Source organism: Arachis stenosperma, chromosome 2, assembly GCF_014773155.1.
Source record: "Arachis stenosperma cultivar V10309 chromosome 2, arast.V10309.gnm1.PFL2, whole genome shotgun sequence".
NCBI lineage: Eukaryota > Viridiplantae > Streptophyta > Magnoliopsida > Fabales > Fabaceae > Arachis > Arachis stenosperma.
This window is the reverse complement of record NC_080378.1, coordinates 98,516,020-98,528,763: the sequence shown is the minus strand read 5'-3', so window position 1 is coordinate 98,528,763 and position 12,744 is coordinate 98,516,020. Positions and strand designations below refer to the sequence as shown.

The 12,744-nt window shown below is 33.3% G+C and overlaps 2 protein-coding genes across 11 annotated transcripts; one reads left to right on the top strand and one right to left on the bottom strand.

The window, feature by feature from the left end:
- The first annotated feature begins 2,697 nt into the window (after positions 1-2,697).
- On the top strand, positions 2,698-6,316 carry LOC130962298 (uncharacterized). Of its 5 annotated transcripts, none has more exons than XM_057888506.1 (5): positions 2,698-3,061; positions 3,207-3,401; positions 3,603-4,305; positions 4,565-5,248; positions 5,967-6,316. In XM_057888506.1, the coding sequence occupies exons 3-5, from the start codon at positions 3,676-3,678 to the stop codon at positions 6,036-6,038; spliced, it is 1,386 nt and encodes a 461-aa protein (XP_057744489.1). In that variant the 5' UTR covers positions 2,698-3,061; positions 3,207-3,401; positions 3,603-3,675; the 3' UTR covers positions 6,039-6,316. The 5 variants fall into 5 exon arrangements, with proteins under 5 accessions (XP_057744489.1, XP_057744487.1, XP_057744490.1 ...); XM_057888504.1 differs by having other exon boundaries at positions 3,489-4,305; XM_057888507.1 differs by having other exon boundaries at positions 3,207-3,420.
- A 1,281-nt stretch (positions 6,317-7,597) lies between these two features.
- LOC130960612 (pentatricopeptide repeat-containing protein At1g62670, mitochondrial-like) lies at positions 7,598-10,926 on the bottom strand. 6 transcript variants are annotated; one of them, XM_057886060.1, is made up of 4 exons: positions 10,750-10,926; positions 9,099-10,647; positions 8,562-8,703; positions 7,598-8,255 (listed from the first exon to the last, which is right to left on the bottom strand). In XM_057886060.1, the coding sequence occupies exons 1-3, from the start codon at positions 10,761-10,763 to the stop codon at positions 8,617-8,619; spliced, it is 1,650 nt and encodes a 549-aa protein (XP_057742043.1). In that variant the 5' UTR covers positions 10,764-10,926; the 3' UTR covers positions 7,598-8,255; positions 8,562-8,616. The 6 variants fall into 6 exon arrangements, with proteins under 6 accessions (XP_057742043.1, XP_057742038.1, XP_057742039.1 ...); XM_057886055.1 differs by having other exon boundaries at positions 9,099-10,907; XM_057886056.1 differs by having other exon boundaries at positions 8,586-8,703; positions 9,099-10,907.
- Between the last annotated feature and the right edge of the window lie 1,818 nt (positions 10,927-12,744).

The following is a 12,744-nucleotide window of genomic DNA, read 5'->3' as shown; positions in this document are numbered from 1 at the left end:
AACATAGCCCTTCAGTATAGAAAAGATGAGCCGCTCACGGTCATCCATTTTATTCTTATCGCAACAATTATAAGTTTATAACATATTTAAAAGTAGGAGTTAGGAATGGTAAATGAATTTCTATGTGGACGGGGATTTCTCTCTCATTTTTTATCCCATTTAATAAAATATCTCTTATTTTTGTCTTATTTTTATTACAATTTTTTTATTTTTCTTTAGACAAAATATAATAGGTAATTTAAATATTTGTGATATAAAAAATTAAATATTATTTAAAAATTATTAAATTATATTTTTAGAATGTTCAATTGAATTTGATATATTTTAATTTTATTTATTTAATAATTATATTAGATTTTATATTAATGAATTTAAATTTTTTTTGACCTAATATGAAATTATAAATATTTCATAAATTATGGTAGTTTATATAAAGTGAAATTAAATGAGTCCCTTTCTTATTGTATCGGAGAATTGGATAGAAGGTTGAGAAGTATCTTGGATTCAATTTTCAAACCATGGCGTAAACAAATTAAGTTAATGAGTCCTTTTTTTATTGCGTCAAAAAATTAAGTAAAAAATTAAGTGATTATTTTTGTATTCAATTTCAATCTACCACTTTTATTTTTTATTTTAATTTTAATATTTTTTATTCAATTTAAATTTTTATCTTTTTATTTACTTTCTTTTTCTATATCAAGATAGATACTTACAGAATTGTAGGTATTCATAGATATTAAACTTTAAAAAAATAAAAAAATTAACTCAATCATATAACATTTAATACAATTTAATTAAATGTATCAAATTAAAACATAATCCAAATACAAATTTAATATAATCAATATACATATAAATTTTTAATAGACAAATTAAAATAAAATAAAATAAAATAATATAATAATTTTTTATAGTTAATCATAGTTAAATAATAATACTTTTTTTGTAATGACACAAATTTAAATAATTAATTATTATAAATTTAAATATTATACACATTATTAATTTATTTTTAATTAAAACTAAAAAAAACCATTAAACATGTATTTACATAAGAATATTTAAGTTTTTTTTCCACGAGAATTTTATCGATCTTTGTAGCAGGTATCTCAAATTTCGCACTTTTTAATTTAGATATGGAAGGAGAAATGGTGTAGGACATAGTTATGAAATGTATAGGTACTTTACGCAATTGTGGTGTCAAGAGCAAATTGGACCGTCCGATTTATGTTTAAAAAATAAAAAAAATTTGTATTACACAAATCGGACCGTTCGATTTGTATTTTAAACAATTAAAAAAAATTTTAATATTGAAATCGGACCATCCAATTTTTGTTTTCAAAATAAAAAAAATTTTAAAAGTACAAATCGGACCATCCGATTTGTCCGATTTGTGTTCAAAATTTTTTTAACAAAGAAATCGCACGGTCCAATTTCTTCACTTTATGGTTCAAAAAAAAAAAATCCCACAATTCGATCTCTTCACTTTATGATTCAAAAAAAAATATCACACATTCATATCTAGCATCACCCATCTCCATACCTATATACAACACACACAGAATCTGCATATCCAAAAAAATTAGCCTCAAATCTCGTCCCCGTTTTCATTTATTCACAAAGACAAATCTCTGTCCCATACAAATTCTATGGATCTCCGTTTGCTCTTCTATTGCAAGTAATTTCCCCAATACCCGTGGATACAAATTTTTTTGTCATCCTAATAGGAGTAAAGTAATGGTGAGTTTTAGCCTGAGCTTGGCCTAATGAGGCGCAGCATTAGCCTCGTCCTTTTGGGCTTGCTGTCACGTGGAGATTGTAACGCATGGCTCGCTTTATTCACACCTGTAAATAAGTGACGTATGAGTTCACTGTCAAAGGAGAGTCTACGTTTCTAGTGAAATTGTTACTGTTACCCATGTTTGGGGGACAATTCATAATTATCCAAATTATATATGCTAAAATTTGTTTTTCATGGAATAGGATTTTGGAGGAATGAAATTTGGGCTTTTGATGTAAGCTTCAGAAAATAAGGACCACATCCTTATTGTTACTTAAAAAAAGACCAACCATTATAAACAATGGTTCTAAACAAAAAAAAAAAACAACTGTTATTTCATCCCTCAAAATTGAAAATAAAAATAAGATGCATTTCTATTATTATTATTATAAAGGATTATCAAGTACGAAATTTTTAAAGTCTTATTAAGTTAGAATGACTTTCACAAAAAAAAATTTATTAACAGAATCATAATATCATAATCATAAAGTAAAACTAAATAACTAATACTAATCTACAAACATATTTTTTTCAAATTTTTAATGAATAAGTAGAGAAATATGCATTTTAGAATAAAGCTATAAGCCTATAACACCTAATATAATATAGTAATTTGGATGAACAAAGACATTTTTACATTCTATTTTAGTGATTTCATATCATTTAATTACTTGTATGTATCTTTTATGAGAATTTTTTATTTAAATGAATATAAAAAATTAAAATTTTAATTTTAACAATTTAATTATGACTATTAATCTAATTATAATTTGCTTATGTTTGTAATTGAATGATTAATTTACAGTTTTTTTTTTTCAAATCATTATTTCACAAAATGAAAAGTCTTATTATCTGGACATTTTTTTGGTGATTAATATCTAGGCTTGTAGATCTAAATATGTCGTGGGCCTGTTATTTTCTGAAGGGCAATTTTTGTGAATGAACTTTGCCGTTGTTGTATACCAAAAAATTGATTGTACTAGCTCCCCGCTCTGGTTCGCCGTGCTCCTCCGGCAGCGAGGTAGATATCCGAGCGTGAAGTTTGGCTACTGGGTAGAGGTTTTTGATTCATCAACAAAACCATGGCCCTCCTCCGGGCTAGCGATGACGGACCTCCGAAGTTGCAGGAATCGAAGACGCGCAACGCAGCGCAGCGAATAGGGGTGCAAGCCGAGTGAGCGGCGGCGGCGGTGCAAGCCGAGCGAGGCCGGAACAACCATCTATATCTCTCCGAAGAGCAGGGAGCAGCGGCGATAATTGACTCGGATCCAACGAACGATGGTATTCATCCTTTCATGGGTGTGGGTTTTTTAGTCTAAGTCTCAGTGTTTGTTTTATTTATAACTTAACCAGCATTCAAGCAATGTTTTGGCCCGTCACTTAATACCTTTTATCATCCTTGTCTTTTTGGTTTGTTTGTTCTCAGCTTCAAAAGCAATGCATGGAATGAATGGGCCCATCAACACAAAAAAGGGGAAGAAATGAAATTCATCTCACTTAAAGACTACAACATGATATTTAACATTAGATAGGGTCAAAATGAAATTTTAAAGAAGACCCACTAACAAAGCAGCAACCTCTGCCAGAGAGGACAGGCTAATGCTGCGCCTCATTGTGACAGGCACTTCCTAAAACTCACCGTAAAGTAATTTATAATTTTACTATTAGATTAAAGGTTTTTATTTTTCTTTTCTTTTTGGTCGGACAGAAAGCTAAAAACAGTGAAATATGTCCAGTCGCCAGTGCACTTGTTAGCTTCCTCACGAAGGAGTCTCCTTCTTTTACTTCTCTAACCATTTCTCTTCTATCCAACTTCAAACAGCATAGCATTCTAGAAATCAAAGAGGCAAATCATAACACCTACAAAATCATCAAACCCTGCGTTTCTTTTCCTAATGGCTTCCAAGGAAGACCAAACGTTCACCTTGAGACTTTTGGTAGACAGAGAGAAAAATCGTGTAGTTGTGGCTGAAGCAACCAGAGACTTCGTAGACACACTTTTCAGCTTCCTCACTATTCCACTCGGGACTATCATTCGACTCGTTTCGGAAAACAACCACCATGATCAACAACCAGAGCTTGGCTGCATCAACAATCTGTACCGTAGCGTGGAGAATTCAAGTGATGAGGTTTTCTGGAACCCGATTTGCAAGCAAATGCTGCTTCGACCGCGAAACCCTCACGAAAGCCTTTGCAAGAAACTGAAGCTGAATGTGGATGACACTGAGCCTACAAGGTGCTTCATGTGCAGTACCAAATGTAAGAGTGATAATTATTTCTTGTTAAGTACTTTTGCAGGTGCTAGTTGCCCTTCGTGTGGGAAACTGATGGACAGAGAAATGAAGCTTCTGGAAGATTCTGGTGAAGTTGGCGTTTTTCTTAAAGGGGAAGCCATGTACATGGTTTTTGATGATTTAAAAGTGCTCCAAAATTTTCCTGGAAACTTGATGAAGGAACTTGTCAAGCTTGGCTACACGGATTTCAAAAATCTCAGCGAGATGACCAAAGTTGTTAGCTTCAAGGGGGTAAAATTTCTTTTCATTCACCTTACGCTGTGTGTTTATAATTGCATACGTGTTAATTTAGCATTAAAATCTTGTTAGTCGGATTCTTGGTAATAGGACATAGATGCTACTGGTTCAATGAACACCATTGAAGTGGGAAAGTTTTGTGGTGGAATATTCATAATGAAGTGAAGGATTTTCAGGAATCAAGCTCTTTTTACTTTTAATGATGAATTACATTATCATTTTACATTTTTTTTTTTCAATTATTTTGTTTTAGATGTTGGAGTTAATGAAGCGAGTGTTAACCTCCAATTCTCCCCTCAGTGATGTGTTCTTGGCAAGCGATGAATCTAAGCCTCTGTACACCTTCTCACCAAAAGTTGGTGGAAAGCCCACACATAACTGTAACAGAACGATTAAGATATTTGCGAGAAAATCATTGAAGAAAATAGTGTATGCTGAAGCTGAGGAGGATTTTGTTGATTTTCTATTCAGCTTCCTCACAACACCAATTGGATCCACTATGACGCTTTTGGATGGAAATGCTTCTCTGGGATGCATCAACAACTTGTACAAAAGTGTGCAGAACTTCAGTAGCTTATGGTTCATGGGAAATTCAAATGATCTCTTGCTTGATCCGCAAGTGGCACCAAAATTCGGTGTAAGGAGTGGGCTGCAACTGTTTTCTGAGCAATGGGATCCTGTTTACTATTATGGCAGCAATGATGTGATCTCAAGGAACCCTAGTCGAGTAAAAGATGCTTGTTACATGAAGCTATTCGAACCGAGATTCTCTGATAGCTTTAAACTCGGATTTGTGAGGAGGCCATCACTGTTTGTTGTGTGGGATGATCTGCATGTGACACCACTGGCTAATGCTTCCAGCATTTCATTGTTACAAAATATAAATGCTCCATTGGATGATTTGGAGGAACATGTGATCAGCATTGGGGAAGCAGAGGTAACAATCCACTTCTAATTTTACATTGAAAAATTCTTAGCTGCTTTAAAGCAAGATAACAATTGGAGTCATTGTCATTGTCAAAGTAAATAACAGAGAATAAAGGAATTTTATTATTAATATCCTCCAATATGTTCCTCAATATAACTTGAGATTTTGTAACACTCTCTATAATAATGCACTCATTATAACACAAGTGATACTCACCCTAACACATTACACATTGCTTCTGCTTCTCATGTCTTATTCTTGGTGTATGTTGAAGGATGAGAACTTGGCTGTTTATAATATTTCAAGAGGAGCAATTGATGATTACATATTTAATTACATTCAAACATTATCAATGTTATTTAATCCACCAGCTGCTATAGAGACACTAGGACATCTATTTTCATAATGGTAATGTCTCATGATGCGGAAGTGCTAGCACACCCTTTTCTTTCCCTTAGGTTGTGTTTGGTTTGATGGTAAAAGAATGAGGAATAAATTTCTATAGATAAGCTCTATTTATAATTTTGGACATGAAGATCCTTGAAATTTCACCATCTCCCACCCGCACTTTTACTGCCTAAAAATAAAAGCACCTACAAATTTCCGTTATACTTTATGCTTTATAAATCTTGAATTGATAATTACTTTTGATATAACTATTGGTTGGAATCTTAGAATTAGTAACAATAGTAACATCCTTGTCCTTCGTTATATATACATGTTTCAGGCAATAAACCTGTTAGGGGCTTCTTTGACATCCAAAGCTGCTTTGACAGAAGGTCTATTCTCTACTTCCTGAAAAAGCCAAAAGAAGAACTTGGATCACTTGTAAGATTATTTGGATTGTGATTTCTGGAATCTCTACGAACTACAAACTGTTTAGTTATATTTGAGTGAATTTGTATGATGTGATTGTGGTTGTGGTTTTATGTTCTTATTGGTAGTGATATTTTTGTAATAGTTCCAAGGCTGGCTATTGTTTAGAAGTGATTTAGTAAAGAAGTCTAGCTATGGATAAATGATAAATCTCTGGGTTTTCAACTTCAGTGCCTGGTGGAAGAAATTATATACATATATATATATATATATATATATATATATATATATATATATATGTTTTGGTCTAACTAGAGAGTCAAATTAATTAAATTTTGGAGGCAGTATATAATAAAATTACAAAATTTCAATGGGGTAAGACCATCTGACAAGATGAGTCAAAATATTATGAGTTCTGTGTAATATTTTTTTAAGATTTATAATTTTTTGAGCTTAGTCTTGAAATTTTAATATTAAACAATATTGAATACATTGAACGTGAATCTTTTAGCAGAAAAGCAACTACTTACTAGAAAATCTTCTCCTTGAAGCCAACATTTGGGGACATTTCTGTGAGCTTGTTTAAGTCTTTGTAGCCAAGTTGGAAGAATTCATTTGCACAGTTTTTAGGAGAACTTTGGAGCACTTGATTTTTATATTTTAGAACTAGCTACCAAGTATGTTACCTTTTGAGTGAGGTTTGTCTGGTAATCTGATTTTGATGCTTCCTTGTTCAATTTTGGAAGTGATGATGTGTTTGGTTACAGTGCAAGTGCTATTAGCACAACATAACACGGTCTTGATGCTGAATATTGTTCATAACTAGAGTGGTTTAGCAGAAGAGTTGTAAATTGTAATAGCTAGGATGACATCTCTTTTGTATATTCATTACTTTAAGACACACATTGTATTCTATAATGGTGATGAAATAGCGAGTTATAGGGAGTAATGTTCCCATGCAACATGAAGAATTACGCCTATCTCCATAGACTCTTTTCTATATCTTGCCGCATGCCTTGATTTGGGCAACCCTACCATGTCAAAGCTATTTTACACTTCAGTCAATTAATTTAAAGCTTTGAATGACACTTCCAATAATGACTAGAGAATTGAAAATAATGGCTAATGTGGTAGTGACCTATAAAATGATTTTGAAAACTTTTATCAACTTCATGTATAACAAAATTGCAAGAACAAGTGTTTTATTTCGGTGATATAGTGCTTTTCAAGTTTTCATGTCCATTTTCTTGCATAGAAAACTACCGCGTGATCATTTACGCGTGTCACAGCATTGCTGTTTTAGTATTTTATATAAAAGGGCACTCCGGTGCACAAGTATTTTGCGTTACAATAATGATTGAGAGATAATAAAAAATCAGTCCAAAGTTACAGAATTAACATTCATTAATTATTATTAAAATAGTTGTACAATTTTAGATGTAATAAATATGTAATTACGAATATGATATATATAAAATAACTTTAGATATTGTTTCTTTAGCATTACTGAAATAACACAAGATTTAGGAAAGAACTGCACCCAAAAAATATAATATACACAGCATAACTTGATAATAACATCAGTAGTCGTCTTCACAGCTTCACAGCTTCAATGTATGACCTAAAGTTACATAGAGGCAAAGAGCAACAAAGAGTATAGTCTAAAAATAACATTTATATGATTATTTTATCCCCCTTTAAACTTGCTTCAGGTTAGGGAAAATGCTCTAGAAAGAAGCAAATAATAGTTGAAGATTATGGCCAGTCTTCAGCGGTTAGTCCCTTGTATGCCAAGTTATGCTTTTAGTGGCAGTTCTTTATGAGTATAATCGACCCTTGATCGCCATCTATTTTTTTTTATCTAAAACGGGGCCTAAAGCCCAGGAAAAAGAAAAACAGTAAACAAGAGTGGTTTTGCAGAACTCCACTCCACGCTCATCAGCTTCCACCAAGAGAACCACCATAGCTGGGACTTCTTTGAACAGCGTGACCCCTTTCTCCATTCCTTGCCCATATTTGGCCAGAGCATCGGCACATTGATTCGCCTCTCTGAAGATGTGCCAAACACCACCTTCTGTGGTTTTGTCAGCAGCTCCTTGATCGACCTCACCAGGAAAGCTCCAACATGAGTCTCAACCGTGGCACTCCGGACGAGATTATCTATGACTTGACCATTCCCTCTCAATATTTTGCATTATATCTACAAAATATGCAAAATCAGAAAAGACATGATTAATAAAATAAACAAAATTAACACAGTAAGTAATAATTAAAAAGTAAAGAAAACACGAAGGCATAGCTTGGGCACCCCCAAGAAGAAAAATATGATTTAAGATCTAGTTTGTTCAATGTAACAAAAGCCATGAGCATAGCACAATTCTGTATCATCTATACCAATTGTAGAAAATAAGATTAAAGATTTCCGGCTATCCTCGATATGTCAAAGGAAAATAATATCAAGAAACAATGAAACTCAAGAAATAAACAACTTCCAACATCAAATTACCAAAGAATCCTTATCTTTATCAACCTAAGGATATGGAAATACGAGATAATACACATCACTCGACACTCGTCATCTGGTTGGAAGAGCGAGATTCCCATTCAAGAATCTGTCCCACCTCACGGGGAGTCATAAACTTGGAATCCTAAATAAAAAGAAAACCAAAAATATAGTTAGGAGGAGTACTCGAATTATAAATACAGTAAGAGGTGAAAAAAAAGATGGAAAGCTTATATTTGCAGATTGGAGAAACAAATCAGACAGTATGTATAAATCTAGTACATCCCTAAACCAACTATCACCCATACAGATTATCTTCATATCAATAAAACTCATCTTTTATGTATATATATGTCATGTGAATTAACCGAATGCAGCATCACAATGTCAAATTAAATCCAGACAGTCACACACATGCACATCAACACACATATAAGAGATAACCAAAGCATATCAGAAGCAGTGAGTATCATGTATTCGACATCATTTCTTATTCTAACACTAACTAGAGTGACACTTGACTTGAATAATTTATCTCACCTCATTACTACTGCCCATTAGTAGACCTTTACTGATCATTTCACGAAGAAGCTTTACTGCTTGCTCATTCTTATTTCTAACAAGAAGGGCTCGAATAAGTGTTTCATAAGTTGCAGCATTTGGAAGGCAACCATTTTCTTTCATTTTTGAAAATAACACCATTGCTTCATCAATCAAGCCCTCTTTAGAAAGCCCACGTATCATAGTATTGTAGCTCACAACATCTAGACAATAATTGTTGATCAAGAGCAGCTGGAAAAACTTACTTGCAGTCCTTACTCTTCCACATTTGCACAAACCATTCAAAAGAATAGTGCACATGTACAAATCTGGACGATGCCCCTTGTCAACAATTTTGTGAAATAGTGCAATTGCTTCATCAAGATGTTGGATTTTGCATAAAGCATCTAGCAATATATTGTAAGTGATTAAATTAGGGGGTTGTCCACTTTCGTGCATTTCATCAAGAAGATTCTGTATGCATGATATTCTCCCTGATTTGCATAATCCATCAAGAAGGGTACTGTAAGTTATACTATCTGGACTTAAACTTTTGTGACGCATTTCTTTAAAGAGACTCATCGCTTGATCCACCATTTTGTTCTTGCAATATCCATGAATCATGATGTTATAACTGTAATCATCGTGTATCAAACCTGCTTTGTTCATGCAGTCAAATAACTTTGCTGCCTCATTCACTTTATTGATTAGAAAGTAACCAGCAATCAAAGAATTGTAAGTGACAACATTAGGCTTATGGCCACTTTCCAACAACATATCAAATATCTTTTGGGCTTCTCCAGCTCTTCTCTTTTTACATAAAGCATCAATTAATATACTGAAGGTATATATGTTTGGCTTGATGCTGCTTTTAACCATTTCACTCAACAATTGTGTAGCTTCTTCTAAGCGACTGGCACAGCAAAAACCGTGAATAAGGGAGCTGTAACTGACAACATTAGGAGATATTCCTAGTGCAATCATCTTGGGAAACAAGTTCTTAGCGTCAGTCACAAGCCCATCCTTACATAACCCATCAATAACAGCATTGTACATTACTACGCCGGGTTTAACAGGTTGCTTCTCTAGCTTTTGCAGTAATTCAATGGCTCCTCTTGTCTGCCCTATCTTACAAAGCCCATTGATTAAGGTCCCATAAGTGACCTCATCAAGCCGAAATCCCATAGCTCTTACCTTATCATGAAACTCTAATGCTTCCCTGACCTTCTTGTTTATACAGAAACCTTTCATTAGGGTATTCAAAGCAACCACATCCAATTGATGACCCAACTTGATAATCTTGGCCAATACAGAGAAAGCAGAATCCATGAGACCCAAATGGCAGAAACAATTTATCAAGATGCAGAGAGTAAAATATTCAGGAGTGATTCCCCTAAAATCCATTTGTGCAAAGAGCGAAACAGCAGTGGAGTATTGTTTGATCTTAACAAGAGACACTAAAATCTTGTTGAACTCAACCACAGGGGGCAAATGGCGCTTACCAAGAAGGGTGATAAAAGAAGCAACAGCATCATCCACATTGTTATTACTGTTATTGTTAGGAGGAATTGGGAAAGGGGAATGAGCATAAAGCCTGAAAGGAACAGAGTGAAACAAACGAAGAAGGAAGGTGGAATTGAGATAGGTGTACCTCGTGATCAACATCTTCTCCTCAAAACTTCAAATCGAATCCATACAGATTGGAACCTTGTGCTTGCTCCTATTTCGCCAAACGAAGGTTGAAGTTCCGTGAATGTAGCAAACAATATGTTGAGTGTTAGAACTTAGAACTCTTTTTGTGTTCCAACTTCCAATGGGGTTTTAATTTATGATTCCTTTATGAAAAGTATCAGATACATATTTTTACCCAATTTCCGTTGAAGAGCAGATGACCATTTTGACAGAAATTATTTTTGATGTGGATAAATAAGTGTTTTTTTTTTTTGTTGAATATTGTTATTTGGAGTATTTTATAGAAGCGTGGAGTTGTAGAAAAATTTTACATAATATGTATTTGTAGAGATTTTGTGTCGAATTTCAAAACAACTTTTATAAGTATTTTCAGTAGAGATTCGTCACGTATCAAGCATAGGGCAACAATGATGGCAACGGGTCCCCATGGGGGCGGAGACATGCCCCTCACCTCCGCCCCTGCTTCCATTATCCGTCTCCGTTCTTGTTCCGTTCCTGCAACGAGTAATGAGGATCTCGTATCCGTCGGTGATCTAGGTCTCTACGGATATCCGCAGATTTTTATAAAAAATAATAAAAATTAAAAAATTAAGATAATCTTCAATTATCATTACAAACATAATTTTCATAATTTTTCAAGACTTAATAGCAATAACCAACAAACACAAACATCCAAACATATTCATAAACTATCAAATATTTCATAAACAACCATATAAAAATCAAACAAAGTTCACCACATTGTAAAAACATATTTTCAATCTTCCTTTCATCCGGTAGTGATAGTAAATCCTGATTTACTTGAATCCTACATCGAAAAGAAAATAAATTAAAATTAAAATCGTATAATAACTGAATAATAAGTCAATAATATTAAAAAATGGTATTGTATATAATTTAGTTTTTTACTTACATCAATATTTTCTTCAATGTTATGAATTGTATAGCACTCAAATGCTTAACCAAAGATTCAAAATCAAAGTAAAATAATAAGAATTCCAGAATAATTATAACAAATGTTTAACCAAATCACAGTAATTATAACAAAAAAAGTAAACAAAGATAATGAAGATAATAACAAATGCTTAATTATAATCATATAAATTATACTTAACCTAACTCAGTAATTATAACAAATGCTTAACAAAATCACAATCATAAACACAAAAAATTTCAGAATAACATCATAAATATATAATATAACAATTCTTGAAAATTACAATAAATAATAAAAAATTCATAGCCAAAGAAACCAGAATCAACAACTCAGAAAAATAATCATATAAATTATACAATCAACAACTCATGAAAATTATAACAAATGCTTAATTATAATCATATAAACTATACTTAAAGTAAATCATGAAAAAACGGAGTTCTATGACTTACCCAATTACTCGACGGCGAAGAGGTGACAACTGGCGAAAGCGTGACGACCAGAGAAGAGGTGACGACTGGTATGCGAAATTGTGATCATCAATGGCGCCATCAACATGGTACGCTCATTGCAATCTCAACTCTTTATCACAATTCCGCACAACTAACCAGCAAGTGCACTGGGTCGTCCAAGTAATAAACTGATGAGCGGATAATTTGTACGCTTTTTGGCATTGTTTTTAGTATGTTTTTAGTAGTTTTAGTTGAGTTCTTAGTATATTTTTATTAGTTTTTAGTTAAAATTCACTTTTCTGGACTTTACTATGAGTTTGTGTGTTTTTCTGTGATTTCAGGTATTTTCTGGCTGAAATTGAGGGATCTGAGCAAAAATCTGATCCAGAGACTCAAAAGGACTGCAGATGCTGTTGGATTCTGACCTCCCTGCACTCGAAGTGGATTTTCTGGAGCTACAGAAGCCCAATTGGCGCGCTCTCAACGGCGTTGGAAAGTAGACATCCTGGGCTTTCCAGCAATATATGATAGTCCATACTTTGCCCAAGATTTGATGGCCCAAACC